Source organism: Dichomitus squalens (assembly GCF_000275845.1).
Source record: "Dichomitus squalens LYAD-421 SS1 unplaced genomic scaffold DICSQscaffold_3, whole genome shotgun sequence".
NCBI classification, from domain to species: domain Eukaryota; kingdom Fungi; phylum Basidiomycota; class Agaricomycetes; order Polyporales; family Polyporaceae; genus Dichomitus; species Dichomitus squalens.
Genome location: NW_006766885.1, coordinates 854904 through 882883, shown reverse-complemented (window position 1 = coordinate 882883; position 27980 = coordinate 854904). Strand labels below are relative to the sequence as shown.

The following is a 27980-nucleotide window of genomic DNA, read 5'->3' as shown; positions in this document are numbered from 1 at the left end:
CCAAAAGGGTTATCAGAGCCAAAGAATGAGGGGAAGGGAGGGATCACCTCACAATCGCTGGGATGGAGATATATGAGGGCTGCGCTTAACAGCATGACTCCAAGGGGGGGAATCCTCGAGAAGAGATTGGGACCGGAACTGCACGCGTTCAACTAGCGAATTCCGAATACCAGTTTTCGGATCACCTAAACGCTGTCTAGCCGCCAATAGGAGTGGGTTCATTCTGGCGAGCTGACACAGAAGATAGGGAAGGTGACGCAGCATGGGACGAGGCCAGCTGCAGTGCCCGTCTTGAATTCCGAATTGTGTAGCCACTCGGAAGGGGAGGATTGGGGGAGAGGCATGCTCACTTGCCGCTCTCACCGCCACCACTCACGTGACGCCCCGAGCACTGTGCCAGAACGCGACCTTTCCTCCCGTCGGTTAACGAACCGCTGGGTCAAACAAGTAGATGTGGTTAACTGTTGAACCTACCTTGTATTGGCAATTCCCAAGAGCTGCGAGGATTGCGCAATTCCTAGTGGAATAGCGCAGCAGGCTAGCCGACGCTGGTTACGGAAGCATCCGAAGCGCCATATTCATGGCAAAAGGTCCGGTGTCACTGCAGCCTGCTGACGATGGCAGCGAGGAGCGTCCAGATCTTTCATCGGATTCAGCGGAAGACCTGCGCGTCAGGTTGCAAGAATAACACATACGGCGCTCCCACGCGGGCCGCTGTAGCAGCCCAGCACTGAGCATGTAGATTTCAGATTCGTTCGTCCACGGCTTGCCTAGCAGCTACAACTGAGCTCCGTCTATCACCAACTAGTATCCAGATAACTGCATTGAGGCTTTCCTGCATGGTCGCCGGTCTTCCACTGAACTCGAGCGCGCTCGTAGATGGAGATGCAATGATTCTACATAGACGGCAGGCTTATCTGAATGCTGTTGGCTGCTCATGTTGCCTAATGTACTCCGCATGCTTGGTGCCGATGTAGAGAGATGTACGTCCTTGATCGCGCTCAGACTCGAGATCGTGGGTGTAAGTTGTCCTGGCGCCCGCTAGCGTCTCATACCGACTGAGACTATCCTGACGTAGTAGGGATAGCAGCAGGCTACACTCACGTACCCCAGGAAACTTGTGTTGCGGGCGCATTCGTGTCCAAGGCGAAGGTAAGGAAAGGAGCGATGCACGGGTACCGGGAACTGCACAGGAGGCCAAGATGGTGATTGCCATATATGGGCGATCACATCGGTGTGAAGGGCACGGCGAATACGAATCACCCTGCGTGGCACATCCGCCCGCACCGTGCAACCCCGCACTCCTATCCTCCGCCGTCTATACGCTCCCTGGACGTTGACCATGCCACCCGACCGTTCTGAATACCAGCCTCTGACGCAGAATCCCGATGACGAGGAAGCGGACGTCTCTGAGTCCTTACCGCAATCGGTTACTGCACGAGGGTTACGCAGGGCGCATCGACCAGTGCACATTGACTTGAGGAATCTGGACACTGCGTTCAAGAGGTGCGTGTCTCATTCCATTCATTTGGCGTTTCCAGGAAACCGAGATGCTGTCCTACCAAGATGGACCGAATCTATAGCGCAGAAGGTGAAGCGGAAGAAGAAGGTCGAGGACAATTCCAAGAAGGAGATCTGGCACAGCGTGTTTGAGCCCCAATACACTCCGTCGATGGTGCACACCAGTCCAGTGAGTATCTCTCACTACTGCTTCACTGCTTAGGGGGATCAACATACCCTGCACTATGCTCATAGGTGAAGACCTTGGACCACAAGCCTCCTATGACTGCTGCCGACTTCGAAATGTGAGTATCACTGCTGTGACATTCTCCCCTTCCTAACTGACAGCACAAGATACGTCCAAGCAGTGCGCGACGCCATTGGCGAAGGCATTCATCCCAAGATGATTACCAAGGGGTCTTCTGGATCGTACTATGCCCGCGCGAAGGTCGACGGCCGCGTCCAGACTGTTGCGTACGTCTTGCTCTGCTGCTTCACATCCGATCAGTATTCATAGTGTGATAGTGTTTTCAAGCCGAAAGACGAGGAGCCCTACGGACGCCTAAACCCGAAGGTAAGGCGTGTCCGCGCTAGTATCCTTGCGGTGGCTGATTCGGGTTTAGACTACCAAATGGCTACATAGGCAGTTCCGGTGGATCATACCCTTCGGTAGAGCTTGTCTCATTCCCAATCTAAGGTATGTAGTCGCCGCGCTTCCCTAACTCCCTAGATTTACAGGCGCGTAGTTACATCTCGGAAGCGGCTGCGTCACTACTTGACGAGCGCCTGGGTCTCAACATTGTTCCGAGGACGCAGCTCGTGTCTTTATCGAGTCAGGTGAGTAACAGTATTCGTGACAGCATGCAGCAGCTGAGCACAGAGTCAAGGCATTCTTCTATGATTGGCTAGACCGCACCGCGGCCAAGAAGGGGAAGCCACTACCTGAGAAGATCGGCAGTATGCAATACTTCTTGCATGGCTTCACAGGTATGCATGTTCGTTGGCTCTGGCCTAGCGTACATTCTTCTGAACACACATACAGATGCTTCCGACTTCTTGCGAAAGCATCCATGGCCAGGTCGAGCCATCTCCGACACGTTCGACGACGACAGCCACCGGAAGGGCAGTTTCTACAAGAAGTTCCTTGGTGCTCTCAAAGTCGTCTGTGGCAAGACCGGTGCGGAGGAGGACTACGAGGATGACGACGTCGTCGAACGGATGTACGATAGGACGGAGAGTCGGTCAGGGGAGCCTTTCTATTGGACGCCTGCGCTACAAGACAACTTCCGAGAAGAACTCGAGAAGTAGGTATTGCTATGCAACTCTTTCGAATGTCAATAAACTAATGGCTATGCCGGGCAGATTGGTCATCTTAGGTATCACTTTGTTCCCGTACGTGTGGTCGGATCCGTATCCTAACGCCTTGATAGACTACCTGATGCTGAACACTGACCGTGGCGCTGACAACTACATGATCAAGTTCTGCGAAGGCGATCACTCGAAGTCGCTCGTAGACGTCGCGCCTTCACGGACATCGCGGCCCGAGATGCCCATGATGACTGAGCTTAGGCGGTCAGACACCATAGGCAGCGGACACACTATCATCGGGGCTCCTACCTCGTCCGCATACGCGCCGGCATACTCATCCAGTCTCCCGTATACAACACAGCCGCACATACACATCGCCGCTATCGACAACTCGTTGTCATTCCCTCACGAACATCCGAAGGGGTGGCGATCGTATACCTATGGATGGTTGTACCTTCCGGTGACAATCATTGGGCGACCGTTCAGTCAGAAGACGAGGGACCACTTCTTGCCTTTGCTGACATCGAAGATGTGGTGGGCGGAGACGACGTATGAGCTGAGAAAGCTGTTTGCGGTAGATCCGGACTTCCACCCCAAGATGTTCAGGGTAAGTAGTAAAACCTAGTATAATCGAATCCACCATTGATGAGCTCTTTCTGCAGCGGCAAATTGCGGTCATTAAGGGACAGGCCTTCAACATTGTACAGTCGTTGAAGCACGCAGTAAGCGCTCATCAATTACCACCGTGCAGGGACGTACTAAGCTCTCCTCAGGATGAGGGTCCTTTGGAGCTTACTCGTAGAACGAAAGTCCTGGTATGGGACGACGAGATCCCCATGACCGAAGACATGCTCCGAGACGCTGAAGTGGCGAATAGCACGTCCTCCTATTCTAACCAAGTTCCGCCCATTTCCCCACACGCGTCCATCGTCTCCATGCCCCAACTACCAACACAGCAACGTCGAACACGCAGCCAGAGCATTAACGGTTTCCCCCCGCCGATACGGCGGTCGTCGACGGACATGGTGGGCATCTCGCGGCCCGTTTCGTTCTCGGCGAAGTTCCAGCGCGTGCATCCTGCGACCACTGGGGTCACTGTGCTCGAGCACATGGAGCGCTTGGATGCCGTCGAGGCCGGGCTGAAGCGGCTGGGGGTTGATGACGATGACATTGTGGACGACGATGAGCGCGAGGTCGACGTCGGCGAGTCATCGTCCGCTCCATCCCAGCTGCACCGAGTTCCTTTGTCTGCACCACCGACTCGGTCCACCTTCGACTCGCCACCGGTTTCTCGCGAGTCATCTGCGGAAGGTGGACTTATGCTCTCTCCGTCGTCTCAGACGGAGCGGTTGCCTGTGGTGCCCGAGACGGAGGATCGCGACAGTCTGCAGGAGGCTGGTGAGGCAGACTTGTCGATGTCCTTTGCAGAAGAGGACTTGGTGGCCATGTCCAAGAGCACGAGCCAGATCGAGGCGCCACACTCGTCGCTGCATACTCGATTCACGAGCTATCAGGGCGTCATTGAAGAGGAGCCGAGTTTGGACTGGATCCGTGATCACTCAGTGGAGAGTCCGAAGACGAAGACAGTAATCGTCGAGGTAGGTTTACCGGGTGTATTTTTCTGCTAGAAGTGTGCTAACTGGAAGGCCCGTGTAGCGCCTGGAGACTGTCGATGCCAAGCCGCTCTGCTCATGCTGGTAAGCTACACTAGAGGGTGGGCCTGGGTATCCTGGAGGATCTCAGATGAATGTTATACTTGCTGTTCTTATCAAATTCGCTGTCTGCATGCTTTCGGCACGGACTACTATTGTCATCTATTCTTGATTCCGTCTAGCTCTTGTTCGTCCTTGTACATTGGTTCACAGGAAGGATTTTACTATAGTCGCACAGCTGCTGCAATGCACATATACACATAGATATTAGACTACGTTCATAGTCCAGTGCTGCCCCTCCAGGATTATGTCGATAACATAGCTGAAACGTCATACATCACTCCTCGCCCTCGGCCATGAGCCATTTTGCGAAGTCGTCGAGACGTGCTTTCTCGCCCTGTTCGCCCTCGCCGAAGTTATCGCCGTATCCGCTCCGTCTGAAGCGTTGTCGTCCGGCATAGAGGGTGGCTTCTATACGGCGACCAGCGAAGAAACGGCCGTTCATTTTCTGTGACGCAATCTTGGCTCAGCCAGTTTGAACTCGGCAGGCAACTCAAGACTCACAATCATGCAAGCTTGGGCACTGAGTGGATCCTTGAACTTGACTGTCATGATACCATCGGGCTCCTCCTGCAGCGCGAGTCAGCGGGTGATAACAAGGCGGAGGGCAGGCTACGTACGTCGTATAGGACAACATTCGTGACTTCGCCAAGCGTGGAACACTCTTCTCGTACATCCTCTTTGAGGTCGAGAAGCAACGACTTGTCCTCCTGAAGCTCTTTCAGCGTGAACATATGCTTTAGCACGACCACCCGCCCGTGCTTGTTCATAGCATTCATCTTATCTTCTTCCGTGATTGCAGGACCGAAACCATCCTCGTCGTCCCACTCGCCCAGTTTCCTGGAGAACACGCACATATTTGTAAGTCTTCCTCGTTCGTCCGCAATAGTGGGTTCAGAAAGGCACGCACTTCTGCATCTTCCCAATCCTCCTCGTCGCCCTCTTCTTGTCTTCCACCGTCCTCCGCGGCTTCGCCGGTCCTCCCTGCCCACTACCGCTCTCATGCTTGTGCCCGAACTCCGCGCGTTTGACATGCATCCTCGTGCTCGGCTCGCCCACCCGCAGCTCTGCGTCGTCCAGCATCGTGATCGCGAGGTCGACGGACTCCTCCTTGAAGTACACGACGAGCGCGTCCCCCGAGAAGCTCCCGTCGTCGCGCGCGTACAGCTTCACCTTCGGGTACCCCGCATCGTCCTCCTCGATCAGTCCGAACTTCCCAAAACGCTCCACGAGCTCGTCCGCGGTCGTGTCGGAGGGCAGTCCAGTGATGTAAACCGCGGTGTTCTTGGACTTGCGTTCCGGAGGCGCCGCAGAAGTGGACGCGCCGTTGTTGGAGTCGTTGGCGGCAGAGCCTTTCTTGCCGCGCTTGCTGCCTCCGGAGATGATGACGGGCCCGTCTGCGGGCTCTTTGCGCTTCTTGTTGATGCGCTTGAGGACGGGCGCGGCGGGTGCCTGTGAAGACGAAGCGCAGGGGTGGTGTTGGGACGTGTATTCACGGAGGGAAGCAGACGTGCAGACGCACCTCCTCGTCTACACCAACGACAGAGTATGCGGCCTGTTGGGCCTTCACGAGCTCGTCATCGAGCTGTAGGGGTAGGACGGTGCATGAGCCCCGTTGAATGCTGCGGCACAATGTTATGGTGCTTACCACTGGGACCCATGCTCCTTTCGCCGCGTCGTACTCCAGCTCGGTCCCGTCATCCTGCTCAAAACGCCACGTACCAGCCGTCTTGTCATAGTGTACGCGTGGATCGTCGGCGAATGCGGCGGCCTGTGCCTCTGATGAGGACCCACTCGCTAAGACTACCGGGGTGGCGCCGTCCTCCAAAGTCGACATTATGATGAGTCAAGGCAATTATGCGGACTGCAGATACGCAGTGGTGTCCAGAGCAAGCACGCAGTATTGTGAGGTTTCAAATATCGAGCAAAGGGTAGGTGTACAATTGAAGAAGTCTACGTTCCGTAGCCACAATTGTTGGAGACTTGCGGCACGGTCGGATTGGGCTGATTCCCACGGCATGACCACCAGCAAGTTGCAGGCAGTAGGATACGTGGCTCTGAGCCAACCAACTGCGTTGTATTCAATGATGTCAAATGGCGAGAACAAGCTGCGAGACTGATGCCGATGCTTCATACATTCTCGCGGTCAGTCGTACATGACTTGTAGATCAGGATGCAACTGACGAGCTCTACTGATAGTCTACTTCACAAGGAGCATCGGGAAGTACGCGTGGGGATCATGGGGTGCGTCTTCTACGCGCTGCGGCTGCCATTTCTTGAATGGAATAGGAAGGGTAGGAGGGAGCTTGCTCTCAGAATAAGCCTTGCGAGCGGACGCAATCGTGGCAATGGCCTCCGTGAGGTCGACACCGCCTTTCTGCTCAGCAGGCACAGACGAAGTCTCGCTCTTCTGGCTCTCTCCAGGGGCAGCAATGCTATCGCGTGGGTTGGTCAGGATGTGGAATGAATCAGACCGTGGCACGGGGAGGGAACGTACAATTGTTGTGCCTGCGCATGCTCCAAAAGTAGCGTAGATAGCTCTGCCTGAGTCACCACCGAAAGTTGAGGGTACGCCCGTCGCACATCGCGCTTCCAGTACGGGTTCTGTGCGGGGTCGGAGGCTGAGGTAGTATCGGTCAGACCCAATCATACGCGTCACATATCGATATGTTCCGAACCCTTGGTGGCAGGTGTGGAGTACTTCTCCGGCCTTGACCCAGGAGGCGGTTGACGGTTGACACTAGCGATAGGGAGGCCACTAGAAATTTCAGGATTCACAACAACGGCGTCCCCTGCAAACGTCGAGTATGCTGTCAGGCACAGTTGCGGGAAGTTAGAGGATGGACGCGCGCACTGAATTTCTTCCAGAAGCCCTTCGGGCTGAGATGGTAGAGGGTATGGTCCGCAGCCTTGCGGGTTGCCATGTCCAGGATAAATGCGCGTAGAGAGTGTGGTGGACACCGTCGAGAAGTCTGGTCGAAGCCGTGTGCCGCGACGAGCTGTTGCGTCCGGTGAGGTCACATGCTCCGTGGGCGGCTAAGGCAGCCATCGGCCTCAAATCAGTTTCGCACTCGTTTCTCACTTGCGTACAATAGCCACCCAAACATTCGCCGAACAACTTGCCAGTGTTCTGCCTAGTTTCACCCGCTAAGCACAGACAATATGGCCGTGTCGGAGTCTTTGACAGACACTTGGCATCTGCGTTGGGGAATTCGTCGTCCCCACTTGCGCGGCGTCCATCAGCGACCGATGTATTACAGTCCTCGTCCATCCTGAACGACTAGGAGTCCGTCCTTTGGCTTCTGGCATGCGAACCGTTCGTAGTACGCGCGTCGTAAGTGGTCAACCGGATTTACACCGTGGCTGACGCGTATGTCATAATAGCGACCGCCGTCCCGATGAGCTTGAGATCGCGCAATCGCGTGGGCGAGCTTACAACACCTCGCACCATACCCCGCGAGGGCTCTCCACGCACGTCGCGACCACCCGGCAAGGTGATGAGAGGCTCATTTCAGCTTCTTATAAAATTAAGCGGACGATGACTGACTCTGCATCCCGAGCCCTCCTGCCTTTTCCCTCCCTCAAAGTTTCTCATCCTGAGCTATCTCATCTCTGCTTGACTCCAAGCCTTCTTCAAATATGGTCGAAGTCGCGACCGCTTCTCCTGTCCCTGTTCTAGTTCCTCAGGACTCCGTTTCTCCCTTATCGGATGTCACGCTACCTGTGGATTTCCAACAAAACACTCCGGAGATACAACCAAAGCAGGAAGGGGACAGCAAGCATCCTACCCGCGACCCTCACGTCCTTCCCACATTCTCGGAACGTTCCCAATCTCCGATCCTTTATCTCCCCCCGCTGTTGTCCTCCCTCCCGGTCGGGGTGATAGTTCCCAATCACCCTACCTCTTCGCCGGCATTTGCCTCTCCCAGTGCTCCACGACCCCTTGCTACCGACTCCCGGCTTCCATCTATCGACGGGCCGTCGCTGTCCTTGCACCGTGCTCTGCACCACTTCCGCCCCGTGACCGAGGACTACGCCACGGTACCATACCACGAAGCGTTCAACTGGAACGAGCTGGAGCTCCCCGAGGACGAGGAGCGCGAGTGGTACTGCGTCGCGTTCCGCAGCAAGCGGAAGGAGGGGAGCGACGGAGGACGTGAGTACATCCTGACGTGATCCGCCCCCTCGCGTGCGCAACACCTCTGACGAACGCGTTCTCGCACCATCCAGCGCTATACGACGCGGACAGGAAGGCGCACGAGGAAGCTGTGCAGAACGGTGGTGTACGTCTCGCGACATCCTTTCTCACACTGCATCCAGAGTGCGGTGGCTAACCGGTTTGTGTTGCGTGCGCAGTTGATCCTGTACTGGTATGGCACTCCCCACCCGACGACAAGCCTTAACCTCGCCACCTGCATTTGGCAATCTCGCGCTCACGCGGCTGCGGCTAACTCGCGTCCCCACCACATACGCGCGATGCGCCTCGCCGCGGCGTCATACGAGCGGTACGAGCTCGAACGGTACCGCCTGAAGAAGGTCAAGGGCGAGCCCCGCGTGCATGTGGAGCCCTATGACGGCGGCGACGTCGGGTTTTAGAGGGTTCGATTGGTAGTCATCCGATCGTTACTGACTTGTCTCGGCTTTCTTGTGCTATACCTGCTTTGCATCGCTTTCGATTCATGTTGGCTGTCGTGGAGGTTTCGCATATCGTTATATCCCCAGGTTTGACTAGGCTTGTCTCTGTTACGGTAGAGTAGATGCTGCTTGCACACGAGACTTGAAGCACGCTATTGGAACCCTGAATATATCCTGAGACTCGTAGATCACTAACTGTCTTGTTCGCTCCTCGCCACGAGTGGTACAGGACTCTTCTGCATGATATGTGAGTCTGGGTGTGGGATTCCCGCTTGCATGCTCGGTCTACAAGTGCAAAAAGTGGGTCTCAGGCGACCACTGAGGCCTATGGCTCCAACAGGACCAACCTGCATAGTTGTTAAAGCTGCCTGTGTTCGAGGTGGCGGTGGGTCTGTGCAAGCTCGTCTAATCTTTCTATGCACAGCAAAATACGGGGAGTGCGCCGAATTCTTCTCGATACGAGGCGACAGATCTACATGCTATGTCGCTATCATAGTCGCATGTGGTTCGGACATATGATTTGCCGAAGTTAGAAACGGTAATGCGTACTCCTAAGACGACAGCCCAGTCCAGGTCATGTATAGCACGGAACTATAGGCTACATGTCGGGGGTATCGAGCGGCGAACGTGGCATGTCGTGACCTCAGCCTCAACAGTGATATTGGTCTATTTAACGAACGACTTCGAACAGCCTTAGTTGGTCCAAGACTCGATCGAATCCTTCGACTCCTGTGAGCAGCCCTGCAGACTACTCTCGTCTTCTTCGATGTCATCATCGATATTGCGTCGATTCTCGTCGGACTGCGTCGAGACGTCGGATATCAATTGGCTAGCACATCGTTTCGCGTCCTCCTTAGTCCCTTCGTTTGCCGATTGAGCGGCGGTAGCTGGCTCATTCTGACATACATTCGCTGACAGTCCCCGGTCAGCAGGAGCGACGACTCTCATACGAGGTCGATGCACGTTCTGCATCTAAATAGCGTCAGCTTGGGCGCATGCGAATATACCCATGCACTCACTCCCGTGTGGCCTTCCGATCTGATGGCCTCGTCACTCCCGGAGTCCTCCCCGCCCGCCTCGTCCCCGTCACCCGGGTTGTCTCGCAACGGCGAGATGTAAATACCAGAACCCGGCGCGAACGGGAGCCGCCCCGGAGGACTTGATCTCGTCTCCGTTGACTCTGGATCGTAGCGGTCGGCGACGCCGCGCTGGTGTTTACGTCCGGGGCTACAACGGGCCGTCGCCGCCCCGAGTTCTGGTCTCGATGCTGGGGCGGGAGGGAAGTCCTGATCTGCGTTGTGTCGCCGTGGACGACCAGTTGCCGGAGGATGGCTACAGGTCTCGCTCGCCTTGGGCGTTGAGGGTGGAGGAGCGTCCCGAGGTGGGACGATCCACGCAAAGAGGCCGCCATCCTTCTCTCGGTCTCCGAGATGTTTCAGAACGGCTTGCTTGTGGGGACTGGCCGCTACGGGGGTCGAAATGCCAGTGAGGCGCAAAGATGCAGGAGAAGAGTCGGTTCTCGGGACGCGAAGTCGTGTGGGAGACGCGACCGGGGTGGGTATATGCCCTGCTGGCTGGCTCCAGAACGCTTCTTCAGAACCAGGATGCACATGGCGAGGCGAGGAGGCAGAGGACGCATCTGCAACAATATCTCCACGATCGAATCTTTCCCACTTGAAGTCGAGAGCATCAATATCGACGTGTGGGCGAGCGACCTCGCGGTGGTCATTAGCTATGAAGGGGGATTCTGAGAGCTGGGCGATTGCATGGGTGTCGTCCCTGCTGTGTAAGGTGAGCAGGAACCGTTCCACAGAAGAACTTGAAGACCGTGGTGATGGCGAGTTCTGCTTCATTCTTGACTTTTTCGAAGCTGGGCGAGAGTAGAACAGATCCGGTGTTGGCTCCCGTCGTGGCGAGCGACTAGGCGGAGAGAATTCCGGCCCAAGGTCAGTGAGCTTGTTTCGCAACACTTTGCTCCGAGGAGCCGTACAGAGCCGATCTGTTGAAGATGCCGCAGGTCCGGGGGTAGAGAATGGCAAGATATACGCAGGCGGCAATAGAGGATGTGACACTAGAGTTGTCGTATCTTGATCATGTGAGTAGACGAGATGCTGTACATATTGTGGTTCATCAATGGATGGCAGATGTAGTGTCGTAACTACTCCTCGCGCTGTTGAATCGGTAGACATATTCGGGCCGGGCCTCGAAAAAGGCTTGAAGGGTGATGCGACGCCCGCTTCAAAAAGAGTATGGGAGCTCACTAGATCAGGAGACGAGTGAGGCATCATATCGATGTGTGAGCGAGCACGGACAGGGGGTGCAGGTAGTGGCAGTGTCGAAGCGGGACCTGGGGTCGAGAAGGGAAACGCCGGATTCGTGGTATGGTGTATAGAGTTTCGAACATCTGCATCGCGACCTTCGGCAAATCGCTCTCGCCTTCCTGCTTCAAGGGCAGTAGAGGTCGGTGTTAGTATAAGGTTAGTATATGGTGAGCTTTTGGCGGTAGGAATGGTGTCAAGAGCTGGCGGATGAGCAGGACTTGTGAACGCAAAAGGGGGTTCATCCATAGAAACAGTGTCGGAAAACGCCTCGGAAACAAGGTGACTAGGTCGTTCATGTGCATCGGGGTCGTCCGGAAGTAGAAGACGGAGAGGGTTTCGAGTCTCCAAGGCAGAGATAGTACCTCTCAGCCAAGCTGGTACAGGGAGACCACCATTATTTTGTACCTCACTGAAGGCCCCTGGGTCGAACGGGTCATGACCCTTCGCAGAGGATCTGGGCTTGCCCATCTTGATGATAGAAAAATCTTGGCCCAAACTGCTGCCACTGCGGCGGCTATATGCGTCTGTCGGCGTCCGAGGAGTATCGTTGGTAGCTGTAGACGTAGATGAGGCTACACGAGAGCGCCGCTCGGAGCGGGATGTCCGGATAGGTGTTGGATGCATGGCGTTAACAGTATGGATCATGCGATCGTACCGCGAATTCAAGTTCTCGGTTCTCTGCCGTTTGTTAGATCGACCGGAAGCTATGGGCAGAAAGTAGTGTCATGCTTTGTAGAGGAAGACAAGCATATCGCTCACCAAGGAAACTCCTTTCTCTGATTCGTCTACACGGAGAGCACCCTCAGAATGCGGAGTGCTCACACTGGAAGGCATCATTTCTCGTTCTCACCGGCTGGAATCGAGTCCATTGATGAGGAGTCTACGCTCGTCCATATGCATCGGGTAGTCTGAGCTATTGAGTATATGCGTGGCTGCGCGCAGTGAGGATGTAGGTCCGAAGAAGAACAAGACGCGTCCTCGATTAGACAGAGTCGCGCGACGCGTTTGGACGTCTCGGGTCACGTGCTCGGATGCAGAACACAAATCACATCAATATTAATCCTGGTGCCCTCTTCAAGTGCATGGAGAAGATATCGTGGAACGCATTCTGGATCTGATAACAAGAGGCCTCATATCAAAACAGTTTCCCATTCTGTAGATAGTTAGTGGGCTGTAGTAGTGCCTACATAGCGGTTGAGAAGGGTAATGGGCGCTCGAGAGCCGGCGGGCGTCATCTGGGGGAAGCGAAAGTCGCCATCGGGTACGTCGATTTCGCAATGCCTGTGCCGCGGCTGCCGTACCGAGCACTCGATCGACCATCATCGCGTCCAAAAAAACTCGTACTCAACGCCCACCATGTCTCCTGCAACCCATCTCAAAGATTCCACTTCCTCCATCGCTGTGTTGCCGCCGTGCAATATGGGCCAATGTTGGGCTGACTGTAAACGCTGATTCTGATTACGTGCTCCTGCCGAACGACCGCTGCCGCACGTTATCGTGAGCTCGCGACGTGCTCGCAGGCACTTCCCCACAGCCAGATTCACCGATTGCTCATCCGCACACACTGATGCTGAAGCCTGGAATCATCGCCGAGTCTGCCTCTTTCGCCCCTCACCAACCTCGATGGCGCGAGGGAGCCTCGCGATGGCTCTATCTCGTCTTTCTCGCGCTCTGTACTGGGTACTTGCTTATTGATAACTGGACCTGGAGGCTTCCCACATCGGCGGTCGGCAAGTGCTCGAACACGCAAGGAAGTGACCGTACTCGCGTGCCCTCTGGCACACGCAACCCGGCCTACCTTATACGCGCTACACATGGAGCGGTAGCGAGCGAGAACGAGATATGCTCAAAGATCGGCGTGAACGTGCTCAAGGAAGGAGGGAATGCGGTGGACGCAATGGTTAGCACGACACTATGCATCGGCGTTGCGAACATGTTCTCGTGAGTTTCTGAGTCTACGCGATGGTCCGGACGTCCATGCTCACGAGAGCAGTTCGGGCATCGGTGGAGGAGGATTCATGACCGTCCGCATCCCACCTGCGACGCCTAACGCATCGTCTGAGGTCTTCTCGATTGACTTCCGCGAAACCGCCCCGGCGTTGAGTAACAAGACGATGTATGTTGACAACCCCCTCGCTTCACGCTGGGGTGGGCTCGCAATCGGTGTGCCGGGAGAGCTGCGCGGGCTCGAGGAGGCGCACAGACGGTGGGGCTCCTTGCCGTGGAGGACGCTTGTCAAGCCCGCAGCTGATCTGGCAGAGGGTTGGGCTGTCCCGAAAGAGCTGGGGCGTAGGCTACAGGTTAGCATTTTCCTCCATTGTTTCGGTTGTGGGTGTATAGATTGACCGCGTCGTGTGAGACAGTGGTTTTCTGACCTGATGCTCAACGAGCCTGACTGGCGAGCCATCTTCGCTCCAGAAGGTCGCCTTCTCCGAGAGGGCGACATCATTCGTCGGACGAACCTGTCCCGCACGCTCCGAACCATCGCCGATGAGGGTGCCGACGCGTTTTACAAAGGACATATCGCGGATGCCATCGTAAACAAAGTCCGGGCGACCGGAGGGATACTCGTGCGCGAAGATCTCGAAGGCTACAAGGTCCGGGTCTCGCGAGCGTTACAGGGCACCTACCGCGGACGCAGGATCTACACGCCTCACGCGCCTACGTCTGGTCCGGTCCTGCAGCACATGCTCAATTTGATGGAGCACTACGACGAGCTCGTCGAGGACGGCCGGACGACAGTCAACGTCCACCGGCTTGTCGAGGCTATGAAGTGTGAGTGCGAGCCGGTTCACGGCTATTGTACTTGGCTGATATTGCTTTTGCAGTCGGTTTTGCAGCTCGGTATGTCGCTCGCCATGAACGATCTTACAAGGTCTAACATTAGGTTGAAGTACGTGGATTGGCGATCCTACCTTCCATGACAATGTCACGCGCATCTCCGAGATACCCACGAAGGAGTATAGTGATCAGGTCTTCCCGAACATCACAGACGTGCGTCGAATTTGACCTTCCGACCTTACTGTTTTTGACGCGTGGTTGCAATGCAGGATACTACGCATACGCCTGAGTATTACCATCCTGTATATGACGTAGTCGTCGATCACGGCACCGTAGGTACTTACGTACGTCTGGCGAAGACGTTCACTCAACTGTTTGTTAGAGCCATTCATCTATCGTTGACAAGGATGGTATGGCAGTCGCTCTAACCACCACTGTGAACCTCGTTTTCGGCTCGGCAGTTATGGATCCCGTTACTGGCGTTATCCTCAACGACGAGATGGATGACTTCTCGACGCCCGGTAGACCTAATGCCTTTGGCCTCCAACCTTCGCCATGTCAGTACACAACCGCATCTATCCATGCTTCCGTGCTGATGAACTTGCGGCACAGATAATTACCCCGAACCGGGGAAGCGCCCCCTTTCCTCCACGGTCCCCACGATCATGGAATACGACGACGGATCGTTCTACCTGGCCATCGGAGGCTCGGGTGGCTCGCGCATCTTCCCCGCCGTCTTCCAGGTGCTGCTCAACCTCGATTGGGGCATGGACGTCAGCGCGGCGATCGAGCACGGGCGTTTGCAGGACCAGCTGTTCCCCACGGAGGTCGACGCGGATGATACGTTACCGCCCGAGCTGTTGGCGGGTCTTCGCGCGAAGGGGCACAACGTCACCGGTGAGTGGTTGCTTGTGGCGTGAGTGGTCGTATAGCGCCTGAGGGACTGGGTCTTGTGATGCAGTGTCGGACACGAACCGGGTTGCGTCTGTGGTCCAGGCTGTCGTCAACCGGGATGGCACTATCTGGGGTGAGCATGTTTGTATTGGCTTTGGGCGGAAGAGCTTTGGAGGGCTGACCGCGTGTTCCCTATTGGATATCTTTAGCTGCCAGCGATTCGAGGAAGAATGGGATCGCAGCGGGGTATTGACGGGTGCCAGCGTGTTGTTCTGAACTGCTATAATATTACACTAACAGACTCCGGTACCTTGAGCGTGCGTGCACGAGCGTCCTCTTGGCTAAACAGGCGGACACCTGTAAAGCAGGTCGTCCCGCATATTTTTCCGCTGGCCTTCATGGAAGGACGGAACATTAGTAGACTACATACGCGGACGCGGCCCGGAGTGCCTCTCGCACAGGTGCGTCATCACGTGTCCGCGGTGTCCCGACGGACCAGCGAGCATCACGTTGGACCCTTCCTTCAGACCTTCCATTCGCGGCTTCATAGATGTCTGACTCCTCGTGCGTCGCTTCGTGCGATCAAAAGCTGAGGCAGAGAGATCGTGATCCAGACTGCTGGCCACGGGATACAATAGGCGCAGTCAGGGATACCGTCCTGCCAGCAAGGGTAAACTTCGCCAAAATGTACCTTCGCGAAGAATTGTCGGGCTGTGTCCTGACTTGTGGCATCATTGTCGCAGCAACTTTTGCCACCGCCCGTTGAATATATATGGCCTCATGGTGACGGGATGCTTCAGGTGTTGCTCCGTAGCATCTTACAGACACCATGCTCAAGCCCACCGGTCTGGTTACGTTGGCTCTCGCGCTCGCGCGTTTCACGAATGCTGCTTCTCCCGAGTGGGGACAGGTAAGCCATTGGTCTCCTTGAAGCGTTCCGACATGGTGTTGACGTTCGTACACTAGTGCGGCGGCATTGGCTGGACTGGAGATACTAGTATGTGGCACAGTTAGCAATAGGATACATCGATGCTCATTCGCGAGGCAGCTTGTGTCTCGGGTACCGTGTGCACGGTCCTGAACGCGTACTACTTTCAGTGCTTACCAGGAGCGAGTACCACAAGCGCCCCCCCTTCCACGTCGTCGGCCCCGACATCTACCTCCCCAGCCAGCACCTCGAGCGTTCCCGCACCGCCTGCCGCCACAGGCTTTGTGGGCGTATCTGGCCAGAAGTTCACTCTCAATGGCCAGACCTTCCCTCTCGTTGGGTGAGAGACCTGCAGTTCCTTCAGTCAACCAATAGTGTACTCAAGCGGTTGCAATTTGTGTAGGGCCAACTCGTACTGGGTCGGCTTGATGGGATACAGCACCTCAGATATGAACAAGGCATTTTCTGACATCGCCGCCACTGGAGCAACTACCGTCCGCACCTGGTAAGCTTCATCAAGTTGCACAAGATGAAATCGTTGACCCATGGCCTCATAGGGGGTTCAATGATGTCACGACTGCCAACGGCATCTACTACCAGCTTTGGCAGAATGGCAAAGCCACCGTGAACACGGGTTCCACTGGTCTGGGGAACTTCGGTATGGACGAATTTCTGGTCACCCTTGAGCCACCAGTGCTGATCTGGTTCTGTAGACAATGTCGTCGCTGCTGCGAAGGCCAACGGCCTTAGGCTCATCGTCTCTCTGTAAGCTTGTATGTTGCAGCACACGATACGTAACTGATCCCCGGTTGCAGCACGAACAACTGGAGTGATTATGGTGGCATGGACGTCTATGTCTCCCAAATCACGGGAACGCAAAACCATGACTACTTCTACACGAACGCCAATGTCATCGTACGTCTGAGACGCAATATGTTTTGGAATGAAATGTTTTGCCTGACTCGCTAGGCAGGCTGCGTACAAGTCGTACATCCAGACCTTCGTTGGCCGATACAAGAACGAGCCGACGATCCTTGCTTGGGAGCTTGCCAATGAGCCGAGGTGCACAGGCAGCACTGGGTAGGTTTGCCGCACCTCTGGTCTACAGCTGAAGCTGAGTGTAGCCGTGCTCAGTACGAGCACTGGTACGTGCAACACCGCGACTATCACGCAGTGGGCAAGCCAGATCTCGGCGTTCATCAAGTCAATCGACTCAAACCACCTTGTCGCCATCGGGGATGAGGGCTTTTTCAACGAACCGAGCAACCCAAGTTACCCCTACCAGTGCGTCTGTCATGGTTCGCTGAAACTCAGAAAACAAAGTCTAACAAGTTTGACAGGGGATCAGAGGGTATTGATTTCAATGCGAACCTGAACATCAGCACTCTTGACTTCGGCACAGCTCATGTAAGCTTGCTGAATATCGTTTCGTGGTGACTGAACTCATCTCCTTTGCAGCTATACCCTGTGCGTCGTATATGGAGAGTCAACCGCGACTTTACTGATATGTGCAACAGGGAAGCTGGGGAATCACGTCTGACCCGACTGGATGGGGCTCTCAGTGGATCACAGACCACGCGACGTCCGGGAAGGCGGTGAACAAGCCAGTCATCCTGGAGGAATTTGGCGTAACAGATGATCAAGCGTCTACATACACAACCTGGTACAACACCATCATCACGTCCGGCCTTACCGGGGACCTCATTTGGTGCGTTGGCGTTTGAAACCAATTTTAGTTCGATCTGCGAGAAGCCTTCGCACCTCAAGGCGTATTGCGAAAGCTCTGCTATTTCAGTGGACTGACAACATCCCGTTTGATAGGCAAGCAGGGTCGCACTTGTCCGCCGGAAACACGCCAGACGACGGTTACACCGTATGTGACTGGCGCTTATGGTATTCTTAGAACTACACTCACCATTCTCATGGCAGATCTACCCCGATGACCCCGTGTATCCGATCGAGTCTCAGCATGCGGCTGCTATCAAAGCTCGGGGATGAAGCCGTCGATTGCAAAGCAGGTGAAAAGAAGATCTCGGATTGTCTCATATCCCGTATATAGTTTTGCTCGCCTATCAGAGTTATACTATCACACCACCCTGAAAGCGCACTGCAGCTGTGAAGCGGCTAGACTCCTTGTGACTCCACCAAAACCTACTCACTTTGCCGCGTACTCCGACGCTCACGGGCAGGCTGATTTGGTGACTATCAAACACCCAGATGATATTGGACGCCATGATCGGCCGATGCCTACAAATTGCTCTTGCCTGGCACGAAGTACCTTGTGTGGTCGTGCATGTGCACGGAGCTCGCTTGCGTCCAAGGTGATGATATTCCGAGTCGGCGCGTACAACGAGGTACAACGGTGATGCCGTGGGCGCTCTTTTCATCTGCCTACAGTTAAGCCTCTATATGTATGTCACCGCAAGTGAAGATCAGAGGTACATCCTATCGGCACTGTTCTCGTTCTGCATGATTGCATGACGGCAGATTGGGCCGCACCGATTGAGGTCGAGCTAAAAGGCGTCAGTACTAGTTTGCAGACGGCATCGTGGTGGTGTAATGATGTATGCGTTATGTAAGACTACTTAGATTCCTAAGGGCCTGTTCGGCAAAGAGTTGGAGTTAGAGTTACCGGCATTTCATGCCCAAATATAGTAATAATATCTCGGTTTTCAATCTCGAGAAAACTCGAGTTACTCGGGCGAGTGCATGCGTTCGGATGCCTCCCAGTAACTCCGGGCGGTTATTATCAGCTCAGGTCATAACTTATCTCGAGGCTCTACCCTTTTGGCAGCCTGCTTGATTCTCTCTCTATAGAGTATTGGGATGGCTACCATGACCGGCGTAGATTGTGATCAGACATCCGAGACCATCCTACTTGAGGGATTAGGGCAGGCTACTACCAAGGCCCGCCCAGTCAAAACAATGACAGTTACTGCTATAATAGCCTGTCTTCGGCGCTCTATTTGAGCCTGATGGATAGCTTGGTGAATTTAGACAGCTGCTCTTGTGTGGACCATGGTGAAGCAGGGATGAAGCAGAGCCCATCTGATAAGCCATAGCTATTGGTATACTAGATACATGTACGAGTTCAGGGCGCTTGTCTCCTCCGGACTTCACGGGTACTCCGCCCCTGTAACTCTAACTCGCGCAGAAATCCTCGGAAATGCCGCCACGTGACAAAATGCCGGTGACTCGTAACTCCAACTCTTTGCCGAACAGGCCCTAAACTACATCGTACCATCAGCTCCCTCTCGCCGCAACCTTATCCGCCCTCGTGCTCACGTCCCGAGTCCAAGTACTCCGCGATCTCAAGCTCGATGCCTTGAGTGGACTTCATTCATTCATCTGTCGCACACCAGCATCGCCCGTGACTCACCACCATTCCAAATACAATGAATTCGGAAGCCGCATATGTAGTCGCGCCTGCGCCAGCGGTATACCTTCAATTCCTCGAAGGCAGCACTCGTATTTACCTTTTTTTTGACACCGCACCGTCCACCTGGCAGGATATCGTAGTAGATCCAAGACTTCGAACGCAGTCTTAGTCGGCCCCGTCCTGAATTACGACTCTGCATCCGGCACTATCACTACTCCGACGGCAGATGGTCTCTTTTGTCGAGCGGAAATTCATGAATGTCGACGTCCAGGATACTGTAACTATTAACTCCTAAGAATGTCTTTGCAACACTCATAACCCTCGACGATGAGTGAAACCCATCCTCACGCTGATCACCTCACGGTGGCCCAGTACCTCAAGCGCCAGGTCTCTGGGGACAATTTCGGTTTGCATAGGTCAACGCATGCAACAGGCTCAGAGTATCTTCGGTCCGATCTACGGTCTCGATGCGGCGTGTCTAGAGAATACCCTCGACGTGTATTTCGGAGATCACGAGGCTTTCGTGCTAGGCTCTTTGTCATGTCACGTCATGTATCTCCCTGGGCATACACGGCTATGGCATTGGGAAGGCCGTCTGTACTGCTGATTCCATCTTCAACCTGGATACTTCTCGGGCATGGGCCGGGGATGGTGAGTTGTGATTGATGTTCGCGCCTCCAGCCTGTTGTTGGATTTGCTCGTGCTAACTTCTTAGATGGGAATGTCGAGCTCCTTTACCAGGTAGGATCTTCTGCCCGAAATTTTACGTTTCACGATGCTTATGATGCCGGTGCGACGTCCACACAACGCCTTCTCTCCTTGCCTGGGGATTATCGCCTCTCTATGTGGGTCACGATCATCCATATGACCGTGATCGAACATCTCGGCTATTACGCCCTTCGCTGCAGGCCAGTATTCGCGCGGGCAGGCTTCCGCCACCGGGTGCGAAGGGAAAGGTCTTGATGCGCAATCCGACCCGGGCCGAATTTCAATTGGAGCAGAAAGGCTCGTCGTCGCCTAAGTTTCAAGCTGTTCCGCCTTCATTTGTACTCGCATAGCCCAGTCAGCCCTTGGCCATCACTTCGACACATACATATTCGGGCGCAACTCATGCGTGAGTCAGGTTCTCATCAGGAGTCTCAATCAAGTCTGACCAACCCAACCGGCCGTCTTATGCCATGTTGTGGCAGTGCAGTGCAGCATCGGAAGCACAGTGATTCGGACTCGACGGCCAAGCCCCTGTCGATTTCCCATCTCGGTGCAACGGATCGTTACTCCTGCCACATACATGGAGACCATGATTTCAGCAGTACGATCTTGGTGTATCATTAGTGATCGGCTCATGTCCAACCTTACCTATGCGTTTCGGTAACGCATTCGACTCCGGTCATATAAGGCAACTCTTGCCGCCATGGACGGACTCATGCGGCAATGGCAGTTTCCCGCAAGGCCTTTCCTGCGATGGACTGTAGCTCTATCCTCCAACGAAAGGCACACTTACCTCTCGAGATCTGGCAGCACATCTTCCTGCACGCATGCACCGACGGAGGGCACACCGGCTGTTCCTTGGCACTCGTCTCGAGGTTTTTTCACCTTGCATCCCACCCCGTTCGCTTCAACTCACTCGCATTCACTTCTCTACGAGGAATCGAACAGTATCTGGCATACGTGGAACGTGTTACTAGCATTCATGCAAGACCACCCCAAGTACGCCATCTTCTCTTGTCCTTCGCGCGTCCTCCCTCGGACAAATCAAGTTCGGACATCAGCCGGTGGGAAGACGTTTACACAGATACTCTGCAATCCGAGGCATGGTATCGAGCACGACAGGCGCGTGAGCAGGAGAAGGATGCCTGGGACAGGCGTTTCATGGTTCTCCTACCGGACCTGCTCGACCTCGTTGGGTCCTACCTCGAGACTTTCACCCTCCTACAGTCGGATGCGTTGATCATCCCCCCTGTCCACCACCGACTTCCACGATTGCGATACCTGACTCTTCTTGTGGGTGTCACGGTCATGCTGAATGAGGAACTGCGTAATTCCAGCGAGCATGGGACTACTAGTGGCGGATCAGCGCTATCTAGTTCGGATATGCTACCATACTCACCCCTTCACACGCAACCCTCTCCGCCCGCTCTCTCCTACAACCACCGTTCCTATCCGAAGAAGGCTCACGACAACGCGCAGTCGATATCTGCGACGCCATCTTTCGGGCACGTCGAACACGCGCGCTTCCCCGTGCTCGAGCGCCTGCACATCATCTGTGGCCGCCACCGCGACTGGACGCTCCGCGATGCGCTCGTCCACCTGCCGCGTCTTGCGCCCAACCTCACAAACTTGCGGATCTCCAACGCCACATACACCCACGGATCGCATGAGTGCGTCGCCTCGTTCTTGCACGACGCGTTAGGCATCCCCCGGCGGACCGAGGGTCAAGAGAGCACGACCCCTACCCAAGGGCCGGGCGGACAGTCTGTGGCTGGTGCCGAGCGCGAGCCCCTAGATCAGTCAAACCTCACGCTGCGATCGCCCGCAATGCCCCGCCTGCGCCGCGTCGCGGTACATTCTATTCCCCCGCCAGCCGGTGACCGATGTGAGATGTCACACAAGGGCTACCGCGCGCTCGCGGGTGCCATGCAGGAGCTGCGAGAAGCATGCGACCTGACTTCTGACACGCGCTTGCGATGGACGGAGAGCGAGCGCGCGAGACACCAGGTTTGGGAGGAAGTCTGCTGGAAACACTGGACTGATACGATCGAGGGCCGCGAGGGGGTCTGGGAAGGCTGGTAGAGAGGCCCAGGTTTGCTAGGTGATATTGTGCGACTGCGTCTATCGCGAGTATGCGACTCGGGTACACTACTATCACTGGTGACATCTGCCTTGCTCTGTACCAAGCGCGTTCATTTGTTAGATTGGAAAGTAATGGTACATAGCTGCGTGCAACGATGCGATGCATCACCGAGATCATCATCATTATGTCCACTCGATTTGCAATGTGGCCTGCTATGGACGAGATTATTATGTAATGTCCGTCTATGTATCTAAAGTTGCAAAGATTTTTGACGGCTTGATACCATGACCTCTGGCGAACCCTGGCCCCATATAGCTTCACGCGATATTCGTTGCATCCTCGAAACACTCTAAGGGCAGTGTCTGCAAAGGTTTCCGGTGACGATAGGTTGAGAATAGGCTAGAGGGATGTTGAACGAATGTCAGCAGCCTTTTTGCCAATGTTTCGCACCGCCTTCCCCATAGCGACCGCAATCACGCAGGAGAGTAGTAGTGCTCGTATGTGCATGGATGGACCTATTACTAACTTCTTGATTGGGTAGTATAACAGCCTATACCGTCACCAAGTCTAACCGCAGAGGATCATGATGACGACTCCACTGTACTACGGCAAGCGCGCATGCCTACCGGCTCTCTTTTGATCTGCGTCGCCGTACTGTCCAAGACGGATACGTGACCAGATGAACTGACACTACTCACTGTCCTGATGACCCGACAACGCACCTCGCGTTCTTGGTCTGCGAAGACTTGCAAGGTCAGATGATCACCTTGCTGTTGCATTCTCACAGCTTGAAGACCACTGTTCGGAACAGCTGTTCGGTCAGAGCTCTCATTGGCCCCTATCTCCCAACTATACTCAGTGACCAAGCTACTTGTGGGATCATATCGCACAGTAGCTCTTGCCGTCTCCCGTTTTCAAGCGTTTTCGAGTGACTCTACTCCACCGGCCCCTGACTAAAGCCTACTTGCATTATGTTAGTCACCTGTCGGCGACCCTCTGACTCTTTCGCATCCATGCAACCTCGTGTCAGTTCTTCTCCGAAACTCTATGCTGTGCCTGGCTAAGTTAACAATCAAATTGTAACCGAGAGCAATGGGCTCTCACAACAGTAGGCATGATAAAGCGAGTGGATGTAGGTGGTTCAAGAGGCGGCTCTCGCCCTCTGCCAGTCATGACTGAGGAAGCTCTGCGGCTCGGTATCCTCAAAGACTCGGGTGCGCCCCAAGGAAGTACAGACTACACCACAATTGTTCTCTTGCATGGCTATGGATGGCATGGCGGTACGCTCTCTCTCCCGGTACTATCCGGTCTGGAAGCTCAACGGCCATTATATCTACGCTGCCGTTGCAAGGTACATTCGCGAGGTTGATTCCTATCGCTGGCCGATACAACGCTCGCGTTGTGCTAGTGAACAGACAAGACTATCCGGGAGCCAAGCCGTTCACACTAGAAGAGCGAGCCGAGCTCCTGAAAGCGGCTATCGAGCTGAATACAAATCCTCTTTCCGCGAGGGACAGGCTCGATGCGCTCATGAAGGGGCAAGCACGCGAGGTCTATAATCTCCTGATACACCTCGTGGCCTATCATGACATTCCTCCAGCACGCCCCGAGGCAAACACGGGCGGTATCATCATCGGAGGATGGTCATTTGGGGCGACCTGGATGGCGGCGCTCCTGGCAAATGTTGCGTCGTTCCCTGTGCATGGTATCGAACTAGGCCGATATGTGCGGAGAGTTATCTTTTTTGGTGTGTTCCCCGCTTCCCCAAGAAGGTGTGAGATCTAAACGTTTCGTTTCAATGTAGACGCCCCCGACGTAGCTCTCGGCTTTCCGACTCTCTCGGATCTCTACTTCCCTCTGACAGACCGGACGATCCCAGCTGAACAACTCGCACAACTATTCGCCGAATGGGTCACCGCATACTTTCACCAGGGAGACATTCCCGAGCAATATGAATCTCGACGCTATCTCGCATCCCCACCTCCTACGTTCACCGTGATGACGGAGGAGGAACGACAGTCCACCCAGCACCATACCCCGGGTGACTCCAGGGGGGGCTCAGATCATCTTCTCATGGGCAGTGGGTACGAAAGCGGACTGTTCGCATCGCTTCGCAAGAATGCGTTGCGCCTCCCACCTCCGAACGCGTTCCTGGTAGGGGATGCTTGGAAAGATGTTGAAGTCCGCAACCTTTGGTGCGACCACTCGTTCTGGCTCGCACTGTGGAATGAGGTCAACTTGCGTAGAGAAATAGAAGAGGAGAGGAGGGCCGGGATATCCTTGCGGCCCGTGACGTTTGTACGGGTGCGAGGCGCTAACCACTTTGTGAGTATAGGGAGAATGTAGGCTCGTGGTGGACGCTGATCACCAAGCGTCTTCCTCACCAGGTTCATTGGGACGAACCCGAGCGCGCAATGTGTGCAATCCTCGAGCTTGTCCCTGCTGACGGCAATGATACTAAGGCGAAGCTGTAGCCACAGATGAGCTCTTCTGTAATCCAACTACTCGGTCACCCGAATGTTAACCCTTCTTGAAGCAACTGGGCCATGAAGAAGTCTCTTAGGGCATGCAAATAGACAGGGTGTCAGCGCTCCTTTCCCGCTGTCTTCCCTCGCGATGAGCACATTCGTACGGTCCTGATTCAAGAAGCCGGAGCCCGAGATAGATTCGAGGTTCGCCTGTCTTCCAAGCGGCTTCTGCCCGAGAGGGATTTTGCGTTCACTCTGGGCAAGTGTCCCCCGAGCCTGAGTCTAATTGGCGTCGTACAGTACTCCACGAGTGTGTGCTGGATCGCGCGTCCTCTTCACACCCTATATGTCGTTTCCCGGCACAAGGGTTTCGGCGACATCCGTATTCAGATTGGACCTGTGACCTGGGTGCTCATGATATCCTCGACGTCCCTTTAGTCTATCCGCAAGCCCTGTCCTCGCTCAATGTCAGACACGGTTGCAGGCATGGTAGACCGTGACTGCTGTCTCGGACCTTGCGTGGTTCTCGGTTTGGCACTGTCTTGAGCTGCTTTGATACTCATCCGCTGCCATATTCGTGTGTCATCATCCTCAACGTATCGCGGTGTAATGCCTACCTTGACCTTGTTGAAGTCTTGATTAGACCCTCCGATGCGCTTAGCGATGCGGGGTCTGCGACCCAAACCGGCCCGCTCTCCCGACGGGCTGCCACGAAGTTACGTCGTTCCACGTGATCGCGACCGGGGGAGGGCGCTTGTGGCGCTTCTCCTTCTGAGGTCACTGCGATTGTCGTCCTCCGTGGCCGCCTGTCAGACCTTGCGCTCTCTTCACTCCCTCCGTCTGCCTCCTCTTTGCCTCCAGCACCCGCATCAGCTACTCCAGGCACAGGCTAGCACTACTGTCTGCGGCACATATAAGCCTGCTTGACGCAGTGCAGCCCAACCCCGCGCTCTTCTGTCTTCCCACCGATCGTTCAGGCGCTACATCCCGTCTAGTGACAACAGACCGTCTCTCAGCCATCATGGTCTTTGGATTTTGGTCCCAACCTGCAGGAAAGACGAAGGAGCCCGCTACTGAGGGTAAGCTGCCGTCAGAGCCCACCAAACCGTCTGCAGAGGCGGCGCAACCTGCGCGTGAGCTCAAGCCTGCTGGCGAGGCTGCAACACCCGCAACCTCGGGCAACGGAGCAGAGGTCCCTACGCAGGAGGAGGAGCCCGTACCTTCTGCCGGAGAACAGAGCTCAGCACCTGCTGACCCCGAGCCCCGCCCCCCATCGCAGAAGCGCTTCTCTTGGCGTATTCTTGTCCAGCCCAAGAACACCCAAGATCGTAAGCATACACTTCCCCCAGCACGCGAGGAGGCCGAGAAGGAGGCGAGGGCTCGCCAGGAGTACGTTGAACGCAAGATGGTCCGCACCCGCTCCGAGAGGAGGGCGCGCGACTCCGCGCTGGTCGTGCGGGAGCTCATCGTTGGCCCTTTCTCCGTCCCATCCGCTGCCCTTCCGAAGAGCTCGAAGGTTGCAGTGACGGCGGCCTCGAACCAGAAGGTGCACAAGGTGAAGGCACAGTTGTTGGAGCCGAAGCAGGCGAACAAGGTTATCGCACAGCTGCGCCAGCTCCCAAGCTCGGACGTGCCCGTCGTCGTGGGTAAGACGAGCGCCGGCGAAGACATCAAGGCTCTGTCGAAGGGGCCTATCCATGCGGTCTGCCTGCCGATGACCGACTCCGAGGCGGACGTACGGCACTTCGCGAAGTTGGATAAGGTGGAGGTGGCCGCCCCGTCACCCTCAGCTTCGGGGAAACCGTCGCCGAAAGGTTCCCCGCCTACCGTGGCGCGCAACTTGGACTTGACAGAGGCTGTCAGCGGTATCACGAGCGTGACGGCCACATCGCTGGCGAAACTGACCAGCGTGTTCAAGGACGTCGATGTCGTCAGTCTTCTAACGGTGCCGAACTGGGGCCTTGGGCAGCCTGGAGACCAGCCGGGCATCTTGAGCGGCGCTGTTCCTTCCGCCAAGGCGGTCATCGAGGGTGTCGAGGAGATTACGCCGCAACTGATGGCTTTGGGGTATGCGACGGGCAAGTCTATTCTCCCCTCGCATGATGGCGTCTTCCCGCCCACGGATCGCATGTCCGTCCTCACTTGTACGTGTGTATGCGTACTCTGCATCGTCCATCCGGTTGACAGCACTTTTCTCAGACTGGTGGGGTCTTGAGCTCGTCGTTCCCGAGCCCTCCGTGAAGTTCCTCAGTGTATGCATCCTTCCTCATAAGCATACGTCTGCTGACGCACGACTCTACAGAATGCCCCATCTGTCGCGCACACCGTCGTCAACTTCCTCACCGCGCTCTCGGTGGGCAACGGCGGCGTGGCCGAGATCCTCCCCTTCGTTCGCTACTTCTCCACCTACATCGACATGGAGTTCAACCAGATCCGCTCCCAGGACAAGGGCAAGGGCGTCGTCTGCGCCGCAACGTGGATCATGCCCGCCGCGCTCGTACCCCGCCCGTGGGACTTTCCCGAACCTCCCGTCAACCCCTCTCCTCCCCCCTCAGCACCCTCAGCGCCGGCGCCAGGAGCGGGCGCAGTCGTGCCCACGCCCTCGCTCCCGACTCACGATAGTGCGCCCGTGCTCGTCGCGCCCCTTGGAGCCGCGGCGATCACGTCTGAGAGTGTGCCGGGAAACCAGGAGCAGGGTGTGCCCGGGGTGACGGTGACCCCGCCCACGCCTCCTGCCTCCGAGTCGCTGATCAAGTCAGTGGGAGCCGCTGCGGCAGGACTCTCTGAGGAGGCCGCGGACAAGGTGGACGAGAACGGGATCGCTGCCGTCGGCGAGGCTGGGGCGAAGCCCGGGGTGATGAACGGCGTTCCTGTCGCCGCGGTGTCGGCCTGAGCGTGGACGGCTGTGCGTTGCTATACCGTCTTTGCGCTCGTTTTGCATTCTATCTTGTTGGACTATGAGGGACTCTTACAGCTGTATGTTTTTGGCGTTTCGCAGTCCATACCCTGGCGTTGTTCTCCGCTATCGTTATACCTCACCCGTCTTGTGGAATCTCATCACGACCAGTAATGACCTTCATTGGTGTCTCACGTTCCTTCTTTCTTGCGATACCCTTCCTTACGTTTAGTCATAGCAGGATCCTGTATGTATCGCAGTCGCGCAATACACGTTTAGTCATGGACATACGAGCTTCGGCGTGCACGTTAGGAGCACAGCAGTGGCGGGGCTGCCATAACGCACTCAATTGTATAGTATCAAGCAT

At 55.6% G+C, this 27980-nt stretch overlaps 11 protein-coding genes across 11 annotated transcripts; 9 read left to right on the top strand and 2 right to left on the bottom strand.

Annotated features, from left to right (window-relative positions):
• The first annotated feature begins 1323 nt into the window (after positions 1 to 1323).
• Positions 1324 to 6416, top strand: DICSQDRAFT_98943 (uncharacterized protein). Its single transcript, XM_007361843.1, has 19 exons — positions 1324 to 1506; positions 1567 to 1690; positions 1756 to 1805; positions 1855 to 1974; positions 2026 to 2074; positions 2124 to 2197; positions 2247 to 2337; positions 2388 to 2487; positions 2543 to 2804; positions 2863 to 2876; positions 2931 to 3415; positions 3471 to 3530; positions 3582 to 4406; positions 4465 to 4968; positions 5025 to 5090; positions 5141 to 5360; positions 5431 to 5974; positions 6045 to 6105; positions 6169 to 6416. The coding sequence occupies exons 1-14, from the start codon at positions 1343 to 1345 to the stop codon at positions 4507 to 4509; spliced, it is 2463 nt and encodes an 820-aa protein (XP_007361905.1). The 5' UTR covers positions 1324 to 1342; the 3' UTR covers positions 4510 to 4968; positions 5025 to 5090; positions 5141 to 5360; positions 5431 to 5974; positions 6045 to 6105; positions 6169 to 6416.
• A 151-nt stretch (positions 6417 to 6567) lies between these two features.
• Positions 6568 to 7516, bottom strand: DICSQDRAFT_79270 (21 kDa subunit of NADH dehydrogenase). Its single transcript, XM_007361842.1, has 4 exons — positions 7375 to 7516; positions 7199 to 7312; positions 7018 to 7141; positions 6568 to 6955 (listed from the first exon to the last, which is right to left on the bottom strand). The coding sequence occupies exons 1-4, from the start codon at positions 7442 to 7444 to the stop codon at positions 6721 to 6723; spliced, it is 543 nt and encodes a 180-aa protein (XP_007361904.1). The 5' UTR covers positions 7445 to 7516; the 3' UTR covers positions 6568 to 6720.
• Positions 7517 to 8159: 643 nt separating this feature from the next.
• On the top strand, positions 8160 to 9337 carry DICSQDRAFT_177888 (uncharacterized protein; the record flags this gene model as incomplete). The annotated part of the gene is made up of 3 exons (XM_007361841.1): positions 8160 to 8676; positions 8751 to 8803; positions 8877 to 9337. 3 exons carry the CDS (start codon positions 8160 to 8162, stop codon positions 9114 to 9116), a joined length of 810 nt encoding a protein of 269 aa, XP_007361903.1. The 3' UTR covers positions 9117 to 9337.
• A 511-nt stretch (positions 9338 to 9848) lies between these two features.
• DICSQDRAFT_166313 (uncharacterized protein) lies at positions 9849 to 11008 on the bottom strand (the record flags this gene model as incomplete). The annotated part of the gene is made up of 3 exons (XM_007361840.1): positions 9849 to 10052; positions 10119 to 10127; positions 10175 to 11008. 3 exons carry the CDS (start codon positions 11006 to 11008, stop codon positions 9849 to 9851), a joined length of 1047 nt encoding a protein of 348 aa, XP_007361902.1.
• A 2035-nt stretch (positions 11009 to 13043) lies between these two features.
• On the top strand, positions 13044 to 15404 carry DICSQDRAFT_51184 (gamma-glutamyltranspeptidase; the record flags this gene model as incomplete). The annotated part of the gene is made up of 10 exons (XM_007361839.1): positions 13044 to 13417; positions 13470 to 13776; positions 13840 to 14251; positions 14305 to 14320; positions 14371 to 14470; positions 14527 to 14589; positions 14640 to 14814; positions 14870 to 15154; positions 15219 to 15284; positions 15361 to 15404. 10 exons carry the CDS (start codon positions 13044 to 13046, stop codon positions 15402 to 15404), a joined length of 1842 nt encoding a protein of 613 aa, XP_007361901.1.
• A 568-nt stretch (positions 15405 to 15972) lies between these two features.
• DICSQDRAFT_132822 (CEL4a mannanase) lies at positions 15973 to 18183 on the top strand. The gene is made up of 14 exons (XM_007361838.1): positions 15973 to 16061; positions 16118 to 16148; positions 16200 to 16419; positions 16483 to 16584; positions 16637 to 16737; positions 16793 to 16844; positions 16895 to 16994; positions 17053 to 17159; positions 17214 to 17363; positions 17420 to 17486; positions 17538 to 17546; positions 17597 to 17787; positions 17901 to 17952; positions 18009 to 18183. The coding sequence occupies exons 1-14, from the start codon at positions 15981 to 15983 to the stop codon at positions 18075 to 18077; spliced, it is 1332 nt and encodes a 443-aa protein (XP_007361900.1). The 5' UTR covers positions 15973 to 15980; the 3' UTR covers positions 18078 to 18183.
• A 1401-nt stretch (positions 18184 to 19584) lies between these two features.
• On the top strand, positions 19585 to 20812 carry DICSQDRAFT_132821 (uncharacterized protein). Its single transcript, XM_007361837.1, has 4 exons — positions 19585 to 20199; positions 20367 to 20463; positions 20517 to 20572; positions 20649 to 20812. Exon 1 carries the CDS (start codon positions 19883 to 19885, stop codon positions 20063 to 20065), a length of 183 nt encoding a protein of 60 aa, XP_007361899.1. The 5' UTR covers positions 19585 to 19882; the 3' UTR covers positions 20066 to 20199; positions 20367 to 20463; positions 20517 to 20572; positions 20649 to 20812.
• Positions 20813 to 20919: 107 nt separating this feature from the next.
• On the top strand, positions 20920 to 21084 carry DICSQDRAFT_50548 (uncharacterized protein; the record flags this gene model as incomplete). Its single annotated transcript, XM_007361836.1, has 1 exon — positions 20920 to 21084. A coding segment is annotated over one exon (165 nt), but the record flags the coding sequence as incomplete, so codon positions are not given.
• Positions 21085 to 21327: 243 nt separating this feature from the next.
• On the top strand, positions 21328 to 22248 carry DICSQDRAFT_166310 (uncharacterized protein; the record flags this gene model as incomplete). Its single annotated transcript, XM_007361835.1, has 1 exon — positions 21328 to 22248. The coding sequence occupies one exon, from the start codon at positions 21328 to 21330 to the stop codon at positions 22246 to 22248; it is 921 nt and encodes a 306-aa protein (XP_007361897.1).
• Positions 22249 to 23420: 1172 nt separating this feature from the next.
• On the top strand, positions 23421 to 24723 carry DICSQDRAFT_51678 (uncharacterized protein; the record flags this gene model as incomplete). Its single annotated transcript, XM_007361834.1, has 4 exons — positions 23421 to 23529; positions 23601 to 23996; positions 24054 to 24574; positions 24637 to 24723. The coding sequence occupies 4 exons, from the start codon at positions 23421 to 23423 to the stop codon at positions 24721 to 24723; spliced, it is 1113 nt and encodes a 370-aa protein (XP_007361896.1).
• Positions 24724 to 25554: 831 nt separating this feature from the next.
• DICSQDRAFT_98929 (uncharacterized protein) lies at positions 25555 to 27893 on the top strand. Its single transcript, XM_007361833.1, has 3 exons — positions 25555 to 26861; positions 26917 to 26969; positions 27020 to 27893. The coding sequence occupies exons 1-3, from the start codon at positions 25739 to 25741 to the stop codon at positions 27608 to 27610; spliced, it is 1767 nt and encodes a 588-aa protein (XP_007361895.1). The 5' UTR covers positions 25555 to 25738; the 3' UTR covers positions 27611 to 27893.
• Positions 27894 to 27980: the final 87 nt, after the last annotated feature.